A 15602-nucleotide genomic window follows, 5' to 3' on the forward strand; every position below is an offset into this window, starting at 1 on the left:
AAGAATGAGAACACGGATTCCCATTTTCACAATACCTTTGACAACTCCTGTAGCAATGCAAGTGAAGTCAATGCTATAATGAGCACTTCACTGAACAGAAAAGAGCTCTTGTCATGCTTCTGACTACTGCAATTGCAGTCAAAAGTGCACTTTATGTAGTTAAGGAAACACCAGCTCCCAAATGATGTCAAGCAGCCCTATTTGCTTACTGCTGAGAGCGCCACACACAGAACTGTTCACAGCAGAGTCTAGTATGGTGTGACAGCAGCTTTCAAAGGGCACATAGAAATAACAGCTTCCCCATTTAGGATGTAACTAGTGGAAATCCAAACCTTCTTAAAGAGGATGGAAGTAGTTACAAACAGCTGAATGCTCGCCCCACAAAAACGAAAGAATAACTACATGTGATGAAGGTGGAACATATGGTTTAAGTGCTAGCTCATGCTATACCACATTGAGAGCCAGCAGGGTGTAGTAGTTTGAGTGTCAGGCTGCATCTGCACTGTGGCATTAAAATAGTTAGACACCACTTTAATTGCCATGGCTCAGTGCTATGGAATTTTAGGATTTGTAGTTTTGTGAGACATTTAGCCTTCTTTGTCAGAGAGCTCTGATGCCACAGCAAACTACAAATTTCAGGATTCCATAGCATTGAGCCATGGCAATTAAAGTGGTGTCAATTGCATTAATTCTGCCATGTGGCAGTAGCCTTAGCCTACAACTCTGGAAACAAGGGTCCAAATCTCTAATTGGCCATGGTTACCTATTTGGTGACCTTGGGCAATTCACACTCTCTCAGCCTCAGAGGAAGACAAAGGCAAACCACTCTGAACAAATCCTGCCAAGAAAGCCCCATGATAGGTTAGCCTTAGGATCGACCTAAGAAGGAAACAACTTGAAGGCACACAACTACAGCAACATGCTGTGCTTCATGCTGCTGCCTTGTGGTCTATTGTGAGTGTTGAAGCAATGTGGAGGGCAGGAGGACAGTGTGTTTTGTACCACAGGTAAGTGGAATTCAGACATAATTTCAAGTAACTAAAAGTAACAATTCTAACTACAGTGGGCTCTTCATATCTGTGGACTTGCTATCCACGGATTTAAGCATTGCAGACAGCAAGCTCTGCAATGCAGAGGAGGAAGAAGTGGCAGGAGGAGATGGGAGGAAGCCGAGGAGGAGGAGGAGGAGGAGAAAGGAAGAGGCAGGAGGAAGCAACGGCAGTGGCCTCTTGCCACCCACTGCCACAGGTGATAGTAGTGAGGGAGAGAGGAAGCATGAGGTGAACTCCCTTTGTCCCCAGTGGTGGTGTGGCCAAATGGCTGTGCCACCATTGAGGACAATGGGACAATCGTCCCCAGATTTTAATATCTGTGGGAGGATCCGGAATGGATCCCCTACAGATACCTAGGGCCCACTGTATTACTGGGAAACAGGAACTATGGTGGGAAACAAAACTTGCTTTTAAAAGTTTTAACTATACTGTACTAGCAACTAAATAACTAAGCACCCTTGGTTTTAACTATAACCTAACTAATCTCTCTTGAAAGTAACTTCCCAACAAGCTACGACTATGCATGCTAGTTTTAGGCTTTCTCAATTGCTGTTTACAAGCTGTGAGGGGGAATAGACTGGCCCCAAATAAGCAGGCAGGATCTTTTTATTTAGGTGGTGATGCAAACAAAACTTTTAATATGGGTGGAGGAGGCTGCTCTTTCTACCTTTTTGCTTGTTGATTTGTTTTTATTGCTTTTAAAAATTTACCTAATTTTATCTGTTTTAGGTTTCTCACTGCAGTTCTTTTATTCATTTTACTGTTAGCTGATCTTTCTTTGGGAGAAAGTTGGGATATAATTAAAATAAACAGTACGTCCTCCCTTTCAACTGCAGAACCTATGAGCACTTTTTCATACTCAGCTATCAGTACGTAAAACAAGAAATAGCATCCAGACTGACACATTCTCCTGATTCAGTATGATAGCTATTATGTCTCTTTTGTTCCTCTGGGTATACAATAATGTAGTTGCAAGAAATGTTAGAATGACCCCAAGATTATCCCCAATAGGTCCTGCAGCACAGGTGGTCCATTCATTGGTAACTGTATATCTTGACTACTATAATGTGCTTTGTGGGGATGCTATAAGTTGGAAATGACTTGAATGCCCACAACAACAAGCCTCATTCGTAGTGTGGAAACTGCAACTATTTCACAATAAGAGCTTTATTGTCTGACACACAATGCTATTTTTAAAAATACTACATTGGCTGCCAAATTGTTCTCAGATCAAAACAGGTCCCATAAAATATTTGAGTAATTAACTTGTCTTAATGTTTTGAACAGTAATACAGTTGGCCTTCTGTATTCACAAATTCAACCATCCCCAAATTGAAAATATCCTCCCTCCAAAAACATTTCATTCTCAGTTTCTTCCATAGAGCAATCCAGTTCTCTTCATGTTTTACATTGGTCATAGATGTAACATTCTTCCTTTACAGAGTTTTATTGTGTTTATGGGTCTTCAAGCTTCATAGCATTTTCTTAGGCATGAAATACCAGGAGGTGGTCATAAAGTATTGTACAAGGGGCCAAGTTCTCTTCATCAGGCTAGATTAGGGTTGCTATAATTCTCTACCACAAACTGGGACAAAATGTAGGACAAAATTTAGACCAAAATGCAGAACAATTGTAGGATGAAATTTAGCCCAAATTGTAGGACATTTAAGAAAAATGGAGGACCTTAAATGTCCTACATTTTGGGCTAAATTTTATCCTACAATTGTCCTGCATTTTGGTCTAAATTTTGTCCTACATTTTATCCTGGTTTGTGGTAGAGAATTATGGCAGCTCTAGATGGCCAACAAAACCAATTTAGGAGGAGCAGCACTGGAGGCTCAATTTTTTGAGAGGCCAATGGGTTAGGTAACCCCCTCAGCACCACATTGTATCACTATTTTTGCCAGCAGCATCTTTTCAGTGTGCTTACCATTCACCAGTTGCTTGTTTTCTTGTTTGCCGTCTTCCTCTAGGCCTAAGCAAGAGGTGGATGATCAAAATGATTACTATGCTGCAGACACAAAGCAGAGTTGAGCTTTTTTAGGGGGGGGGGGGGGCTGGTGAACTGTGAGGCCTTGTTTGGTGCCCAACTATGGCACCCATTGGGGCTGGTTGGTCTGAAACTATGGAATCTGCATTTAGTCACTGTCTTGAAAAAGGAGGTTGGGGACATTGAAATTAGACTGTGTTAGATACTATAGTAAATTCTGTTTCCTCCTACAACTCCGTCCCTGAGGATACTGGAAGGGAGAAACCAATCTTGCTTGATCCTGCTTTTTTACTACACACACACACACACACACACTTAATATCCAAATGTGTTTCTGTTATTAGGTGAAAGACACAGGTAGGTAGAAAATATAAGCAGAAATAAAGTATCCAGTTTTATATTTTAAAAGCTTGAACTGACTTTAGATGGTAAACTAGGTTGTTTTTTTAAAAGGTCAACTACAAGAAGTCAAGACAGGTAGCTTAGTAGTTACAGGAAAAGTAGCCCTGAAGAGTAAATGTCCAGCTTTGGTTGGTTCTGAAACTCATTTTCCAGTGTAGGATTCTGCTGTTGAATGGTGATGTTTGATATTATCCAAATCACATTAAAAAAAACACCAAGCTATCTGTACTGGTCACATGGAAAAAATTCCAAAATACATATTAAGGATATACTGAGGCCAGCCTTTGCTTATGTGCTTACCAGAGCTTATTAGACTCAACCCAATCCAACATCAAGAGTGTTGCACACCCTAATCTAAAAAGTGTCTATCATCTTTGTAGGGCATGTGTAGGCTAAGTGGGGTCCTCGTTGGACTGCAGCTCCAATAAGCCCTAGCAAGAATAGCCAATGTTGATGAATGCTGGGAGCTGCCATTCAAAAATATCTCGAGGGCCACACTTTGCACATCACTATTGCATGGAAAGGCCTGTTCATCTGTATACAGCACATAATTTGCACACAGAAGTCCCCAGGTTCAGTATCTGATATCAGTAGGTAGGGCCAAGACTCTTTGTTAAAACCATGGAGAGACTGCCAGTAAAGTGTTGCAAACAATTCTGAACAAGATGGTGAGGCCTTACTGATTAGGGCATAAGACATCTTCCTATATTTATAAATGAAGTAACTTATTTCCAAGATACAGCACAAAAGTGGAGGGAAAATGACTAGCATTAAAAAATGAGAATAGCACCGGCCTTTTGCTGCCCCCTTCTGGATTGAAAAAACATCTTGTGGAAGATAAGCAAAACTTATTTACTCAACCATACCATGAGAATAATCAGCAAAGCCTCCCTGAGTCTGTGTAAAGGACAACGAGGATGTAACAAAATGGGTATGTCAAGTTGATTGGAGTTGATCCATGTCTTCTCCATCTTCTCATTTGCACTCGAGAAGCCGGGTGAAGAGGTTGCAACAAGTTCCTGCAGCAGAGGTGCTGGGAGTTGGCACAGGGGCCTGTTAGTGCTTTGGCTTCAGCAGTTGCCCCTGTGCTAGCCCTTGATGAGAGATTGTCAAAAGCTTATAGACTACTCTGATTTCCAGTCCTCTTTTTAATGTGATTATTTTCCCCAACTAATTTGTAGTGTGTAGAACATATCAAGACTACCAGATGACTGCTTCAATGTGCATCTATCTAACTTGTGATTAGGTATTACACAAACCCACCCCACCCCCCCAAAAAAACTGTTAAGAGTCAAGGTATCATAAATGTGGCATGAGTAATGGCTGCCTGCCAAGTCCCATGCTGGCCATTTTGCACATGAACTCTTTGCATTGCTGACCTCTCAATTCAGTCACATGAACTGGTAACAAAAAGTGGAAGAAAAATAATTCCCTGTCCCATGGTGTGGCAAATAATCCCTTTACGACTCTGGGAACTCTATTCCCTCCCTAAAAAACTAGAGAATAAAAGTGCCAAATCAGAAGGACCACATAAGGGTGATAAAGTATCAGTGCTATGTTTAACTTTACTACAGACTTTCATAACTCATCTGCTCTCTCCTGTATATCCAAGAAGTCTAAAATTGTCTAGAAAGGCCCTGATCTAGGTCTCTCAGCCAACTGAAGTTATGTAGATGGCTAAAAGCCACAGGGCCTTCTTTCATACGGCACAAAGTAGACTCCCCAGACCAACTTATTTGTTTTTCCTTTCCTTCCACTTCATCTGTGCATTTCCCTTCCATCCCACTTTGTCCTCTTCTGAGACCATACTTGGCCAAAGGATGCAAGGCGAGCCAAGTACAAAGTAACAATGGAGAAGGCCCCCTCCAAGAAATACTGGACAGTTAACCCTACTTATGCCACTTCTAACAGGTGAGGATGATTTTTCCCCCATATAGGCATTTTTCAGTTCACCCCCCCCCCCCCCCCCCCCCAAAAAAAAAAGAAAAGAGAAAAGAGAAAGAGACAAATGTGGTTTAAAACATAGATTTTATGAAGTGTACTTTATCATCTTATTAAAAACTTTTTTACTTTATCATACAGGCAAGTAAAGAACAAGTGTTCATTGTTAAAAAAAGAAGAAGGCTAAAATACAATTCTAAACTAGACTATTTAACAAAACTATAGAAAATAATTCCTTGGCTAGAAATTGCTGAAATTTCTCAGTTCATCTGTCAGACCCATAGAGGGCCCTGTATCACAATCATTTTTGTAAGCCAAAAGAATATTTCCCGTAAACTAAAAGCAATTACCAATTCCCCATTTCCTGCAGCAAGGGTGGACAAACTCTAGAGATCAATAGGCCAATTTTTGGCCTCAGGACCTCCCATAGGTCACAATAGTCCTTTCCTTCCCACCCAGCCCCCCAAAAATGAAGTAACAGGGCAAAGGGTGGAGATCAAAACAAGTTGTAGGGAGGCATGCATCTTGTTTTATGGCAAAACATCCACTTGAAGATGTTTCAGGAAAAGAAAATAGCTATTTTTAATGACGAAAACACAGTGTGCCTTTGCCTTACGGAGGGGATTTGTTCCGGACTCCTCCCCTTGTGGCGGCGCGTGTTGCACGCGCCACAGGCACACACACCATTTCCTGTATGTTGCGTGGCTTTCGGCATAAGCTGAAAGCCACGGATGATGCGGGTGCACTGTATTGGGAGGGGTGTCCAGTGAGACCTTAAGAGCTGCAAAAAAGAGGGTGTTGGAAGCCGCACATGGCCCATACCCCACTTTGCCTACCTCTAATCTGCGATATCTCGCTTCACAGCTGCTTATTATGTATAAAGAACTTGATTGCTTCTCCCTTGTATTTAAACATGTTAAAGTTGGCTTACTTTTATGGGCACTCCTTCTAGTCTACCTTGTTTTCTTTAGGAATTTTTTTTACACTGACTGTACTTCTCTCAGTGATCTGGAATTATGTTGATGGGCAGGGATGTGGAACATTTGGCCCTCCAAGAAGTTGGCTCATGTTTCTAATCGACCCCACCCAGCATGGCCAATGGTTAGGGACTATGGGTGCTGTAGTCCTAAACATCAAAGGGCCAAAGGTTCCTCATTCCTCTTTCAGATTGTATGTACACACTCTATCTGAGGCACTGTCTGGGACAAGAGAGCCTACTTTTCATTCCGTGTGATACAAGTTCATATCCTACATTAGAACAGCAGCTCTCAACCTTTGGTTTTAACAGCTATTTTAGACCAATTCCCCAAAAGTCCAGCCAAAATGGTCAGTGGTAAAGATTTCTGGGAGATGATATTCAAAATATCTGTGAGGCCAAAGGTTGAGAATCACATGCCGAGAACATAACCAACACTCTGCTTCACCTCCATATTGCTGGAAAAATCTGATAGTATTGGTTAACTTGTCTTTTACGAAATACTTGTCTACCATAATTGATTTCTCCATTGAAGGCACTATTCTCATCCATTGTGGCTTGCATTTTTCAGGATAACATTTTTTATTTATAAAACATTTTATACTGTTTATTTTTGGGGTGTCAATAACCCTTCCTAATTCCATGCTATGTCCACTACACTGCATATCTTTGTCACATAGAGTTCTACCTTCCAGTAGCTCAGAGTGATAGGCGTGTTCAACTGGGAAACATCAGCAACCCAGAGAGAAGTTGTGCCAATCCCTGTATTTAGCTTGTCTAGTTCAAACAAGCCAGTGCAGTTCGCACTCGTCGCTCAACAAATTTAGTACAAAGAACAAGAAAATTAGAGCCAATCTCACACATTGGTTGCTATTGCTCATGCTTTGTTTCTCTTTACTATGCAGAGCTACTGTTGCTGTGATGACCTGTTGCTCAGAAGCAACCAAAACAAATAGGAAACGCAAACTAGGCACAACTCTTGCCCAGAACACTGGCAATTCCCAGAAACAACTTAAGGAAATTCTTGCTTCAACTATTCTGATTACCCCTCTTCTCCCAATTATATTCCATACTCATTCCATTTATCTCCATACCAGCACAAAGAATTTAGTCTTCACATTTAAATCTGTTCATTTCTCTGTAATGACTGTATATTTTTGTCCTTGCTATCCAACACTATCTCACCTCAAAGAAGCCTTCACTGCTGGTTTCACATATTGACATCTCCAGTTTTAATATTTGCTTTGTTCTATCCCTAGAAAACTAACTCTCCAATGATGGAGTGGAGGAGTCTCAACTCCTTGCGCCTCAAAACTTTTAAATAATTATTTTATTCTTCTGTGACTTTTCTATAACCCTCACATTTATGCAACATAAGTGGTAAAGCCAGGCTTCCAGAGCCTGGAAGCATTTTATTTTATTTTATATTTCACTTTTCTCCTGATATAGGGACTTTTTAGGACAACTGCCAGAATCCCCTGCCAGTATGGCCACTGCTGATAGAGGGATTCTGAGAGTTGTTGTCCAAAAAAGTAACTTTTCTTTGACCAGGTCTGCACCATGGTTCTAAGAAGTTTATGTCCATGCCCACCCCCCACATGTCCACACCACAGATGGAGACAAATGGACCACCACATCTGCATGGCAGAGGTCATGCTTTCAGGAGAGAATGGAAAAATTACCTATTTCTATGCATCACAAAAAAGTCAAACTCCAGATGAAACTAGTATCTGTTCCTCTTACTTTATATTCATTAGTGAAGTACCTAATCCAAACAATAAACCGATCTGCTCTATAGTGCAACTAGCGTGTCATTAGCACTGAATACATGTTTGCTATTAGTTTGTATTGTATTATAAACATTCCCTATGAAATCAACAATTTGAAAAGAAAGAGGGAAAAGGAAAGCTAAACCCACCTATCAAAAAAGGACACAGAAGAAACTGACAGCTGATCTCCAGCTTGCCCTAACCACTGTGTCTTTGTACTTCCCCCAGATGTTAATAGAACATTTTAAATTAAAGTGTGTCTGTGTGGTGGGGTTAATACATAGTGTTTTAATACTGAACAAAACAAAAGGTAAAATGATTGGAGACAGGGTTAACAGTCTGAATCGCCAAAACCAGAATATCAGGAACTACAAAGCAATAGCACAGTTAAGAGCTATACTTCTGTGGCCTCCTCCTGTGATTCACCCTAGAGACTAATGTCCGCCGTGAGACACCTGGGCGGGAGGGAGGAGAAGCTGCCGAATGCGGACGAGCAGACCAGGAAGCAGCAGGGGATACAGAAGTCGGCTCAGGAGACTGCATCTGCACCAGTGATTCCAGTAGCTCCGTCTGTCGTTGCATGATGGCAATGATTTGTGCAGTGTCTGCCCTATCTCTTTCCCGGTCTTGCAGGTCTGCTGTAGCATACCTGTTCAGAGATGACAGGATCCTGTCAGTCACTATGTGAACTCTCCGGTCTGCTATTCGTGACAGTTCCAAGACTGCATCATTCCTGGTTTTCCTCTGTCGTTTTCGGACTCTGGACAGGCGTTCTTCGGAGGGAAAAGTCACATAGTTGTGTAGCAGAATTGGTGATGGTCCTAGGGTAACATCTGAAGATATGCAAAATCACTGGTTAAAACAGAGGGCACACATGATGTAATAGCAAGCAGAACAAATGCTGTTTAATACTTACCCATCCTTGTGTCTTTGGCTAATGAGGTGTTGGGGAATATAGGTGGCATGGGACCCAGAAGATCAGTTTCTAATAGGAACAAAAATGGATTAAAAATGTTTTACAAAGACATTCATCCATGAACTAGTGACAACAGTATAACCTCAAAATGGAAGGTCAAATGTACAAAACCTCACAATGATAATGGCAAAGTGCAGTTTTGCAGAGTTCCATACAGAGACACAAAGTGGAGTTCTTACTTGGTGCTGGCCAAGCCATGTTTGCAGGCTTCCCAGATGTTGTCCTTGACACGTAGAACATGGGACTGGGTGTGGCAGAATCAGAGAGCTCAACTGACATCTGTGGGCATGGAGAAAACTGATCTTGGCTGTCATTATAGTCCTCGGTTGTGACAGCTGCTGTTCCCTCTGCTGTAGGACATGGGGAATTGGTATCGCCTGAAGACTCTTCTGGCAGAGAGATATTTTGTAATTTCTTAGGCAGCTGAAAACTAGACTCACCAGCGAATATTCTATCGAGCTGCTCGTAGAAAGGGCAAGAAATATATTCTCCCCCTGAGCAGAAGCTGTCCTTGGCTTTCTTGTAATCTCTTCGCATGGTTTTCGTCTTGGTTCGACACTCCTGGGCAGTACGTTCATGTCCTCGCTTTGCCATTTCACTTGCAATAACCTGGAATGTGTCCATATTTCTATAGCTGCTTTGAAGCAGCTGCTGGATCTTCTGCTCTCCCCATATATCCAAGAGGTCAATGACCTCAGTGTAGGACCAGTTATTGCCACGGCGGCTCATTGTGTTGAAATATACAACCTATTAAAAAAATTATATCACAATGAGCCTACTAGAGCATGCAAATCACTTTTCAAAGACAACAGTCTACAACTCCTGTACATGTTCCATTTACTGTAAATAGTCATGTATAACTCTGGAAACTGTAGTCAAAAAATTACCCAAAAAACCTGGGTCAACTTATCCACAGGTTAATATAAGTACTATACTTTAACTCTTACCAAAAAAGGACCCATCCCCTGGTGAAAGCTTAATCACTCCTCAGAGGACCTAAAAAAAGCACTGACCCCCTTTACTGTCTTATCCATCCAGCCTTTAGAGTGAGCACAAACAGTTATGCCTGCCAGAATTTTTAAAGTTCTTTGGCATCATTTTTCTTTGCTTCATCCTTTATTACACCCCCTATGTCTTACTCTCAACTTATCTACAGGTCATATCAAAATCCATAATTTTGGCCCCAAAACATGCCCTCAAGTTATACATGAAGTTGACTTATAGTCCAGTATATATGGTAGGTTATAATTCCCAACCCTTGCCATCTTGAATATTTCCCTCTATTCTTTTTCAGCTCTACTAACTTGTGGTGCCTGTTTGATTCACCACAGTGTCATCAATGTTCCTCTCTTCTCTGCTGGGAAAACAAGATTTAGTCTATATTATCTTGACTATGGCAGTCGTATAATACTTCACTTCGTTGTTTTATGTTGGTATGTTCGACCTATTCTTTCAATATGGTAACAGAAATATTACTGGATATAATGGCATTTTATATCCTATAATTCTGCCCCCACATTTTCTACTTGCATACGTGATTCTGGACTTTGAAAGGTGCCACTATGTACTTTTCAGTCATAATGATAAAACATGGTTTATTGTTACATATGAATGAGCCTCAGGCTCACATACTCCAATTCTTCTCTTTTCCAACAGCTGTGATCAGAAACTTTCCTTATTTTGAACGTTAATAACAATTTAGAATTCCACATCTAAAATGTGGTTAATTTTAACTATAGTTCACCAAACATGTGAATTTCATACACCAAGGTTTAAAATTAATGAGGATTTACTACTGTGTTTGATTTGGGGAGGGGGCTGGTTTTTGTCTCACTGCTGTGAAGTCCCCTGAAAATATTCACAGTGAAAGGCAGTGATAGAAACAAGGCCTTGAAGTGTGTAGGAGGCAAAAGGAACGGAGGCAAGACTCAGAGAAGTCAGGGTCCTCTTTAGAACCTCACTCATTCAGCAAAAAAGTCTGAAGAAGAAACAACCTACACAAGGAATGCTATGGTTGAGGGTATTTATTTCTAGTACTATGCATATCCCACCCTCTGTTTAAAGATCTCAAGCTGGCATACAATGAAACCAACCTGATTAAACCATGTATAAAAAACCCACGATTTTTAAAGGTTGAAAATGTATTAAACAAATTACCATGTTAGCGGGACAGATTAAAACCGATTAAAATAGTCTGAAATGATCTGAAACCATGCACATGTGAGATTAAGTCTCCAAAGGCTTTAGTGAACAGCCATATTTTTACTTGATGTCTGAATGACAATAGATATTGCTAACCATCTTGAATATTCAAATCCATTTTGAATCCAGGCTCCAAAAAGTTACTTGCTAAGTGTCATGCAAGGGGGCAGTGAGGGAGGTTGCTGCTAAGGAAGCAAGGACAGATCCTTCCCTGCTTGAATGCTGCAACTCCACTGAAAAATCCCACCATGTTGTATTTACAGCCAGTGGACACATTTAAAAAGCTTGACTGCATGGAAGGGGAGGAGAAATGTAGAAGAGGATCCTCAATTCTCCCCAGAAGTAAATGGGAAGAGGATACCCTTCTCTCCCCAGTAGTAACTCCTCCTCTTGCTGAAATTAGCCTAAATGCAGCTCATGGAGGGGGAAGGCTAATGGTCATATTGTTGTGTGCCTTCAAGGCAAATTCTATGACTGGGTTTTCTGGCAAGATGTATATATACAGAGGAGGTTTAGCAATGCCTTCCTCTTAGGCTAAGAGGGTGTGACTTGTCTGGCTTCATGCAGTGGGCTTCTGTGGCTGCACAGGGATTCAGATCCTGGTCTCCTGGAGATCTAGTCTAATACTCATATCACTAGACCACACACTCTCTCTCTAAACATCATGCTGAGGATATTTTGGTAGCATGTGACATGTGGGGGGGGGACAGCATCAAGGTAACCAAATTATCAGGCCACATGGCAACAGGGTTATCCTCCCTGCCACATCTCTGCCCACTGCAGCCATGAAGCATCTGATGTCCTGTCCTGGGAGGAATACAATCTGTAAGTTGAAAAAAGTTCCTCATTCCTGGTCTACACTAACTGGTAACAGATCCCAAAGGTTTCAGATAGAGCTTTTCTTGGCTTCTCCAAAAGCCAAGGACGGAACTTGAAACCTTATGCATAAAGGACATGTTCTATCAATAAGGTACAGTCCTTCTCTTTGTTTTTCAACTGAAATTACCATATCCAGAAGCGGAAAGGAAGAGACACAAGTTCTGTTTAGGAATGTTGTGTACCAAGCTCTGTGCTCCATGCAGTTAGAATACAGTATACACTATCTTACTTCACATGCAAACATACAAACATGTTTTTATTTTAAAAAATCTTATACAATATTCAAAGAAGAAAGGATCTTATGAAGGATTTGTACAATGTAATAAGCTGTAAAGTTGTAATGTGAACATGGAACAAAGCTGTAGCATACTTCAAAAGGAAATAGGCTACTTACAAATTATCTTTCAGTGATTCTTTCCTGGTATCCTAACCATAAGCGAGCAGATACATGGTGAATTTACTGCAGGCTCCTACTAGTTTGAAAAACAACAGACAACCAAAATAAAACAGGTTAATTGAAACAGAAAGAAAATAAGATTAACCTCTCTTTTTTGCTGCATCACATCGCTTTCAGCCCTAGGATTTGACCTAAAGAATTCAGTTCTAAATCATTTATGTATTTACATGTCCAAATATTTTTAGGGAATTTTGAAATTTAGCATACTGATGGTGTAAAAAAAAAACCTACAAGTTACAAGGAAAAGTTGAAAAATTTACACACAAAAGCACTGTATCACATTTGTGTTAAACTGAAATTCTCAGATACATGTGTGTGTTTGGATGGGGGATAGTGATATGTTCATGCGCACACACATATTCTGTTTCAGAAGTCAACAGTACAATTTTTGCTCATTTTCTCCCCTTGTGCTGTAATGGCCATTTTATCCTGATTTATACATGCATCTGCAGACTTACCAGGCTGGAGGAATTTCAAAATCTTACTGCTTTCAAAATAGCCATCATAATGTTGCCTTTCTGTTTTTTCTAAAGTAACTGGAAGACTGAGGACCGATGGAATTATATTTATCTTCAGAGTGCAGAAATGTATGAGCCTATAAGAGAAAGAATATTTTTTAAATCCTCATTATTTGCTTTGCTCCAACAAAATAACCATATTTTCTTGAGTACCAAGCTTGTTGGGGGCAATTAGCTTACCATTGTAAACTACTTAGAGACTGCTTAGGTGGTATGAAGCGGTATAATAAATGAAGCTTCTATTGCTATTGAAATTAATGGTACACTGTACAAAATATTAAGTTAAAGCTGCATCTTAATTTGGCACTGTGATCTGAAAAGGAACCAGGTATGCTTTTTTTAATTAGAGAACCAATGTTTTAGGATTGATCAGCTGCTCCCACAGATTGCATCTGCATTGCAGAAATAATGTAGTCTATTGAATTATTGCTTTAGCTGCCATGGCTCCATTTTATGGAATCCTGGGATTTATCCATGTCACCAGAAATCTCAGACAGAGAAGGCTAAACATTTCACAAAACTACAAATCCCAGAATGCCATAGCATCGAGCCAAGGCAGTTAAAGCACCAGAAAACTGCATTATTTCTGCAGTGCTGATGCAGCCATAGGCAGACCTAGCACTGCAATTGCACTGCAAAACCTATAAAGTCCTGAGTTATTTTCAAGACTAAGAAACCTGCTAGCTATTATGATTATATTTTTTGCCATCACAGACTAGCACAACTACCTTGTTGGATAAAAATACAGTGCAAATACAATCTCTTTCTTGAAGCAAAATTGTTGCAAGGATTTTCAAAATCAATTTAAAAGGCATTGCAAAAATGCTAAAACTGTTAGTTGCTGTAAGTCAGAAACTACTTGGAAGCACACAAAAACAAAGAAATATTGACAGTATTCCCTCTAAGAATAATCTCTCTCTGTGTGTATATTGTGTGCCTTCAGATTGTTTCTGATTTACTGCAGCAAGATTTGATCAGAGGAGGTCTGCCTCTGCCTCAGGGTGACCAGATCTCATAGCCATAAAGGAGGGCAGGGCACCACAAAATGTAGGACATTGAAGAAAAAACCAGGACATTACCAAATAAAAGCTAAAAAGCACTCACAGAAATATAAATCCATGCTTCTTAGCCATGCTCAAAATGGAGGACGTTTTGAAATTCCTCCTGGACAGAAGGCTGAAATGTAGGCCATGTATGTCCTGGAAAAGGAGGATATCTGGTCACCTTACCAGTGCCTTCCTCTGAGGATGAGACAGTATGACTTGCCCAAGTCACCATAAGTCATAAGCATGCAAAAAACAAAGAAGTACTGATAGCATTCCCTCTGCTAATCCTACAGTAGGATAAATATGGATCTTCCTCTTTACTGGGCTTTTTTAATATAAAAAATCAAAGAGAAAGCAGAGGCATTTTGCTGTGCAGCAGGCCCTCCCTGTATCTTTGTTTCTCAAAATGCATCCTAGCAATTTCTTCCTCCCTTTTCCAAGCCAGAGGCTCTTGCAGACCCAGGAAAGAAATACCTTTGTGATCCATGCTTGAAAGTCTCCTTGGAGATGCATTCACAGGACAATTTTAGAGCCTCATCTTGCTAATCCCCCCATTGCACAGGCATAGAGACCCAGGATCTTTGCAAACACAATGCACAGAAGCCTGGCCCAGGAGGTGCAATGTGGGGGGAGGAGGAAGAATATTCCATTCTGTTTTGCAGGGGTGGCCAAATAGAAAGGCTCCCATTGGTTTCTCCCCCCCTCCCCACTTCCATTACTCCAGCCCTTTTTGCACACCCAAAGGCAGTCATTGCACTGAGTCCCTCCCTGGGAGAGACTAAGGGAAGGAGTGCAAATTACCTTGGAGCAGGATTTCAGCCATTTTCTGCATTTTGGAGCACTGTTGCATCACCCTAGGCTGCATCTGCACTGCAGAAAGAATGCAGTTTGGCAACATTTTAATTCAATCTTTATTTAGAGTCAATAGACCCAGTGAGCCATGCTGTACTTAAAACCAGACAAAATAGAAAGGTTGCATACAATTAAAAACCAGACAAAATAGAAAGGTTGCATACAAAGTACAAATAATTTACATAAAATTAAATTATCAGGTTGCATTACAACACTAGATAGAGATTGTTATTTTTAATACTTAATCTTTCATTATTGTTAAAGTACACATTCTACAAGAAAGAAAGAAAGACACAATCCACTAAACAGTTCTACTCCGTTACATCCACTAGACATTAGACCTACTACTACGCATAAAAACATGGAACATAAAAATATATGTTACACAATAAACTAGTTCTATAGAAACCAAAAAACTTCTTAGTCTCTACCCTCTGAATAATTCATACTCTATTAACAACTTTTACCTCTATTTCTTATTCTATCGTACGCTATCTTATATTGAAATATTTATATCAAAATATTTATTATATACTTATATT

General features: G+C 40.4%; 2 protein-coding genes across 7 annotated transcripts in view; one reads left to right on the plus strand and one right to left on the minus strand.

Annotated features, from left to right (window-relative positions):
• The first annotated feature begins 969 nt into the window (after nt 1–969).
• The window catches only part of PRPF4B (pre-mRNA processing factor 4B), a 46435-nt gene continuing 31802 nt past the window's right edge, over nt 970–15602 (plus strand). Inside the window, exons 1-3 of the mRNA XM_042464409.1 lie at nt 970–1007; nt 2571–2603; nt 11543–11548. Of these exons, the coding sequence (XP_042320343.1) occupies nt 970–1007; nt 2571–2603; nt 11543–11548 (77 nt within the window). The remainder of the gene's footprint in view (nt 1008–2570; nt 2604–11542; nt 11549–15602) is intronic.
• Nucleotides 5456–15602, minus strand: part of LOC121928148 — a 448580-nt gene continuing 438433 nt past the window's right edge. Inside the window, exons 2-7 of one of the 6 annotated variants that reach the window (XM_042462479.1) lie at nt 15010–15078; nt 13103–13239; nt 12582–12660; nt 9286–9853; nt 9047–9115; nt 5456–8963 (exon numbers count right to left, since the gene is read on the minus strand). In XM_042462479.1, the coding sequence (XP_042318413.1) occupies nt 8518–8963; nt 9047–9115; nt 9286–9835 (1065 nt within the window). In that variant the 5' untranslated portion in view covers nt 9836–9853; nt 12582–12660; nt 13103–13239; nt 15010–15078 and the 3' untranslated portion in view covers nt 5456–8517. Of the gene's footprint in view, nt 8964–9046; nt 9116–9285; nt 9854–12581; nt 12661–13102; nt 13240–14682; nt 14935–15009; nt 15162–15602 lie in introns of those variants that run through there. The other 5 variants (XM_042462477.1, XM_042462480.1, XM_042462476.1 and 2 more) reach the window with 5 other exon arrangements.

This window comes from Sceloporus undulatus, chromosome 4 (assembly GCF_019175285.1).
Source record: "Sceloporus undulatus isolate JIND9_A2432 ecotype Alabama chromosome 4, SceUnd_v1.1, whole genome shotgun sequence".
Lineage (NCBI taxonomy): Eukaryota > Metazoa > Chordata > Lepidosauria > Squamata > Phrynosomatidae > Sceloporus > Sceloporus undulatus.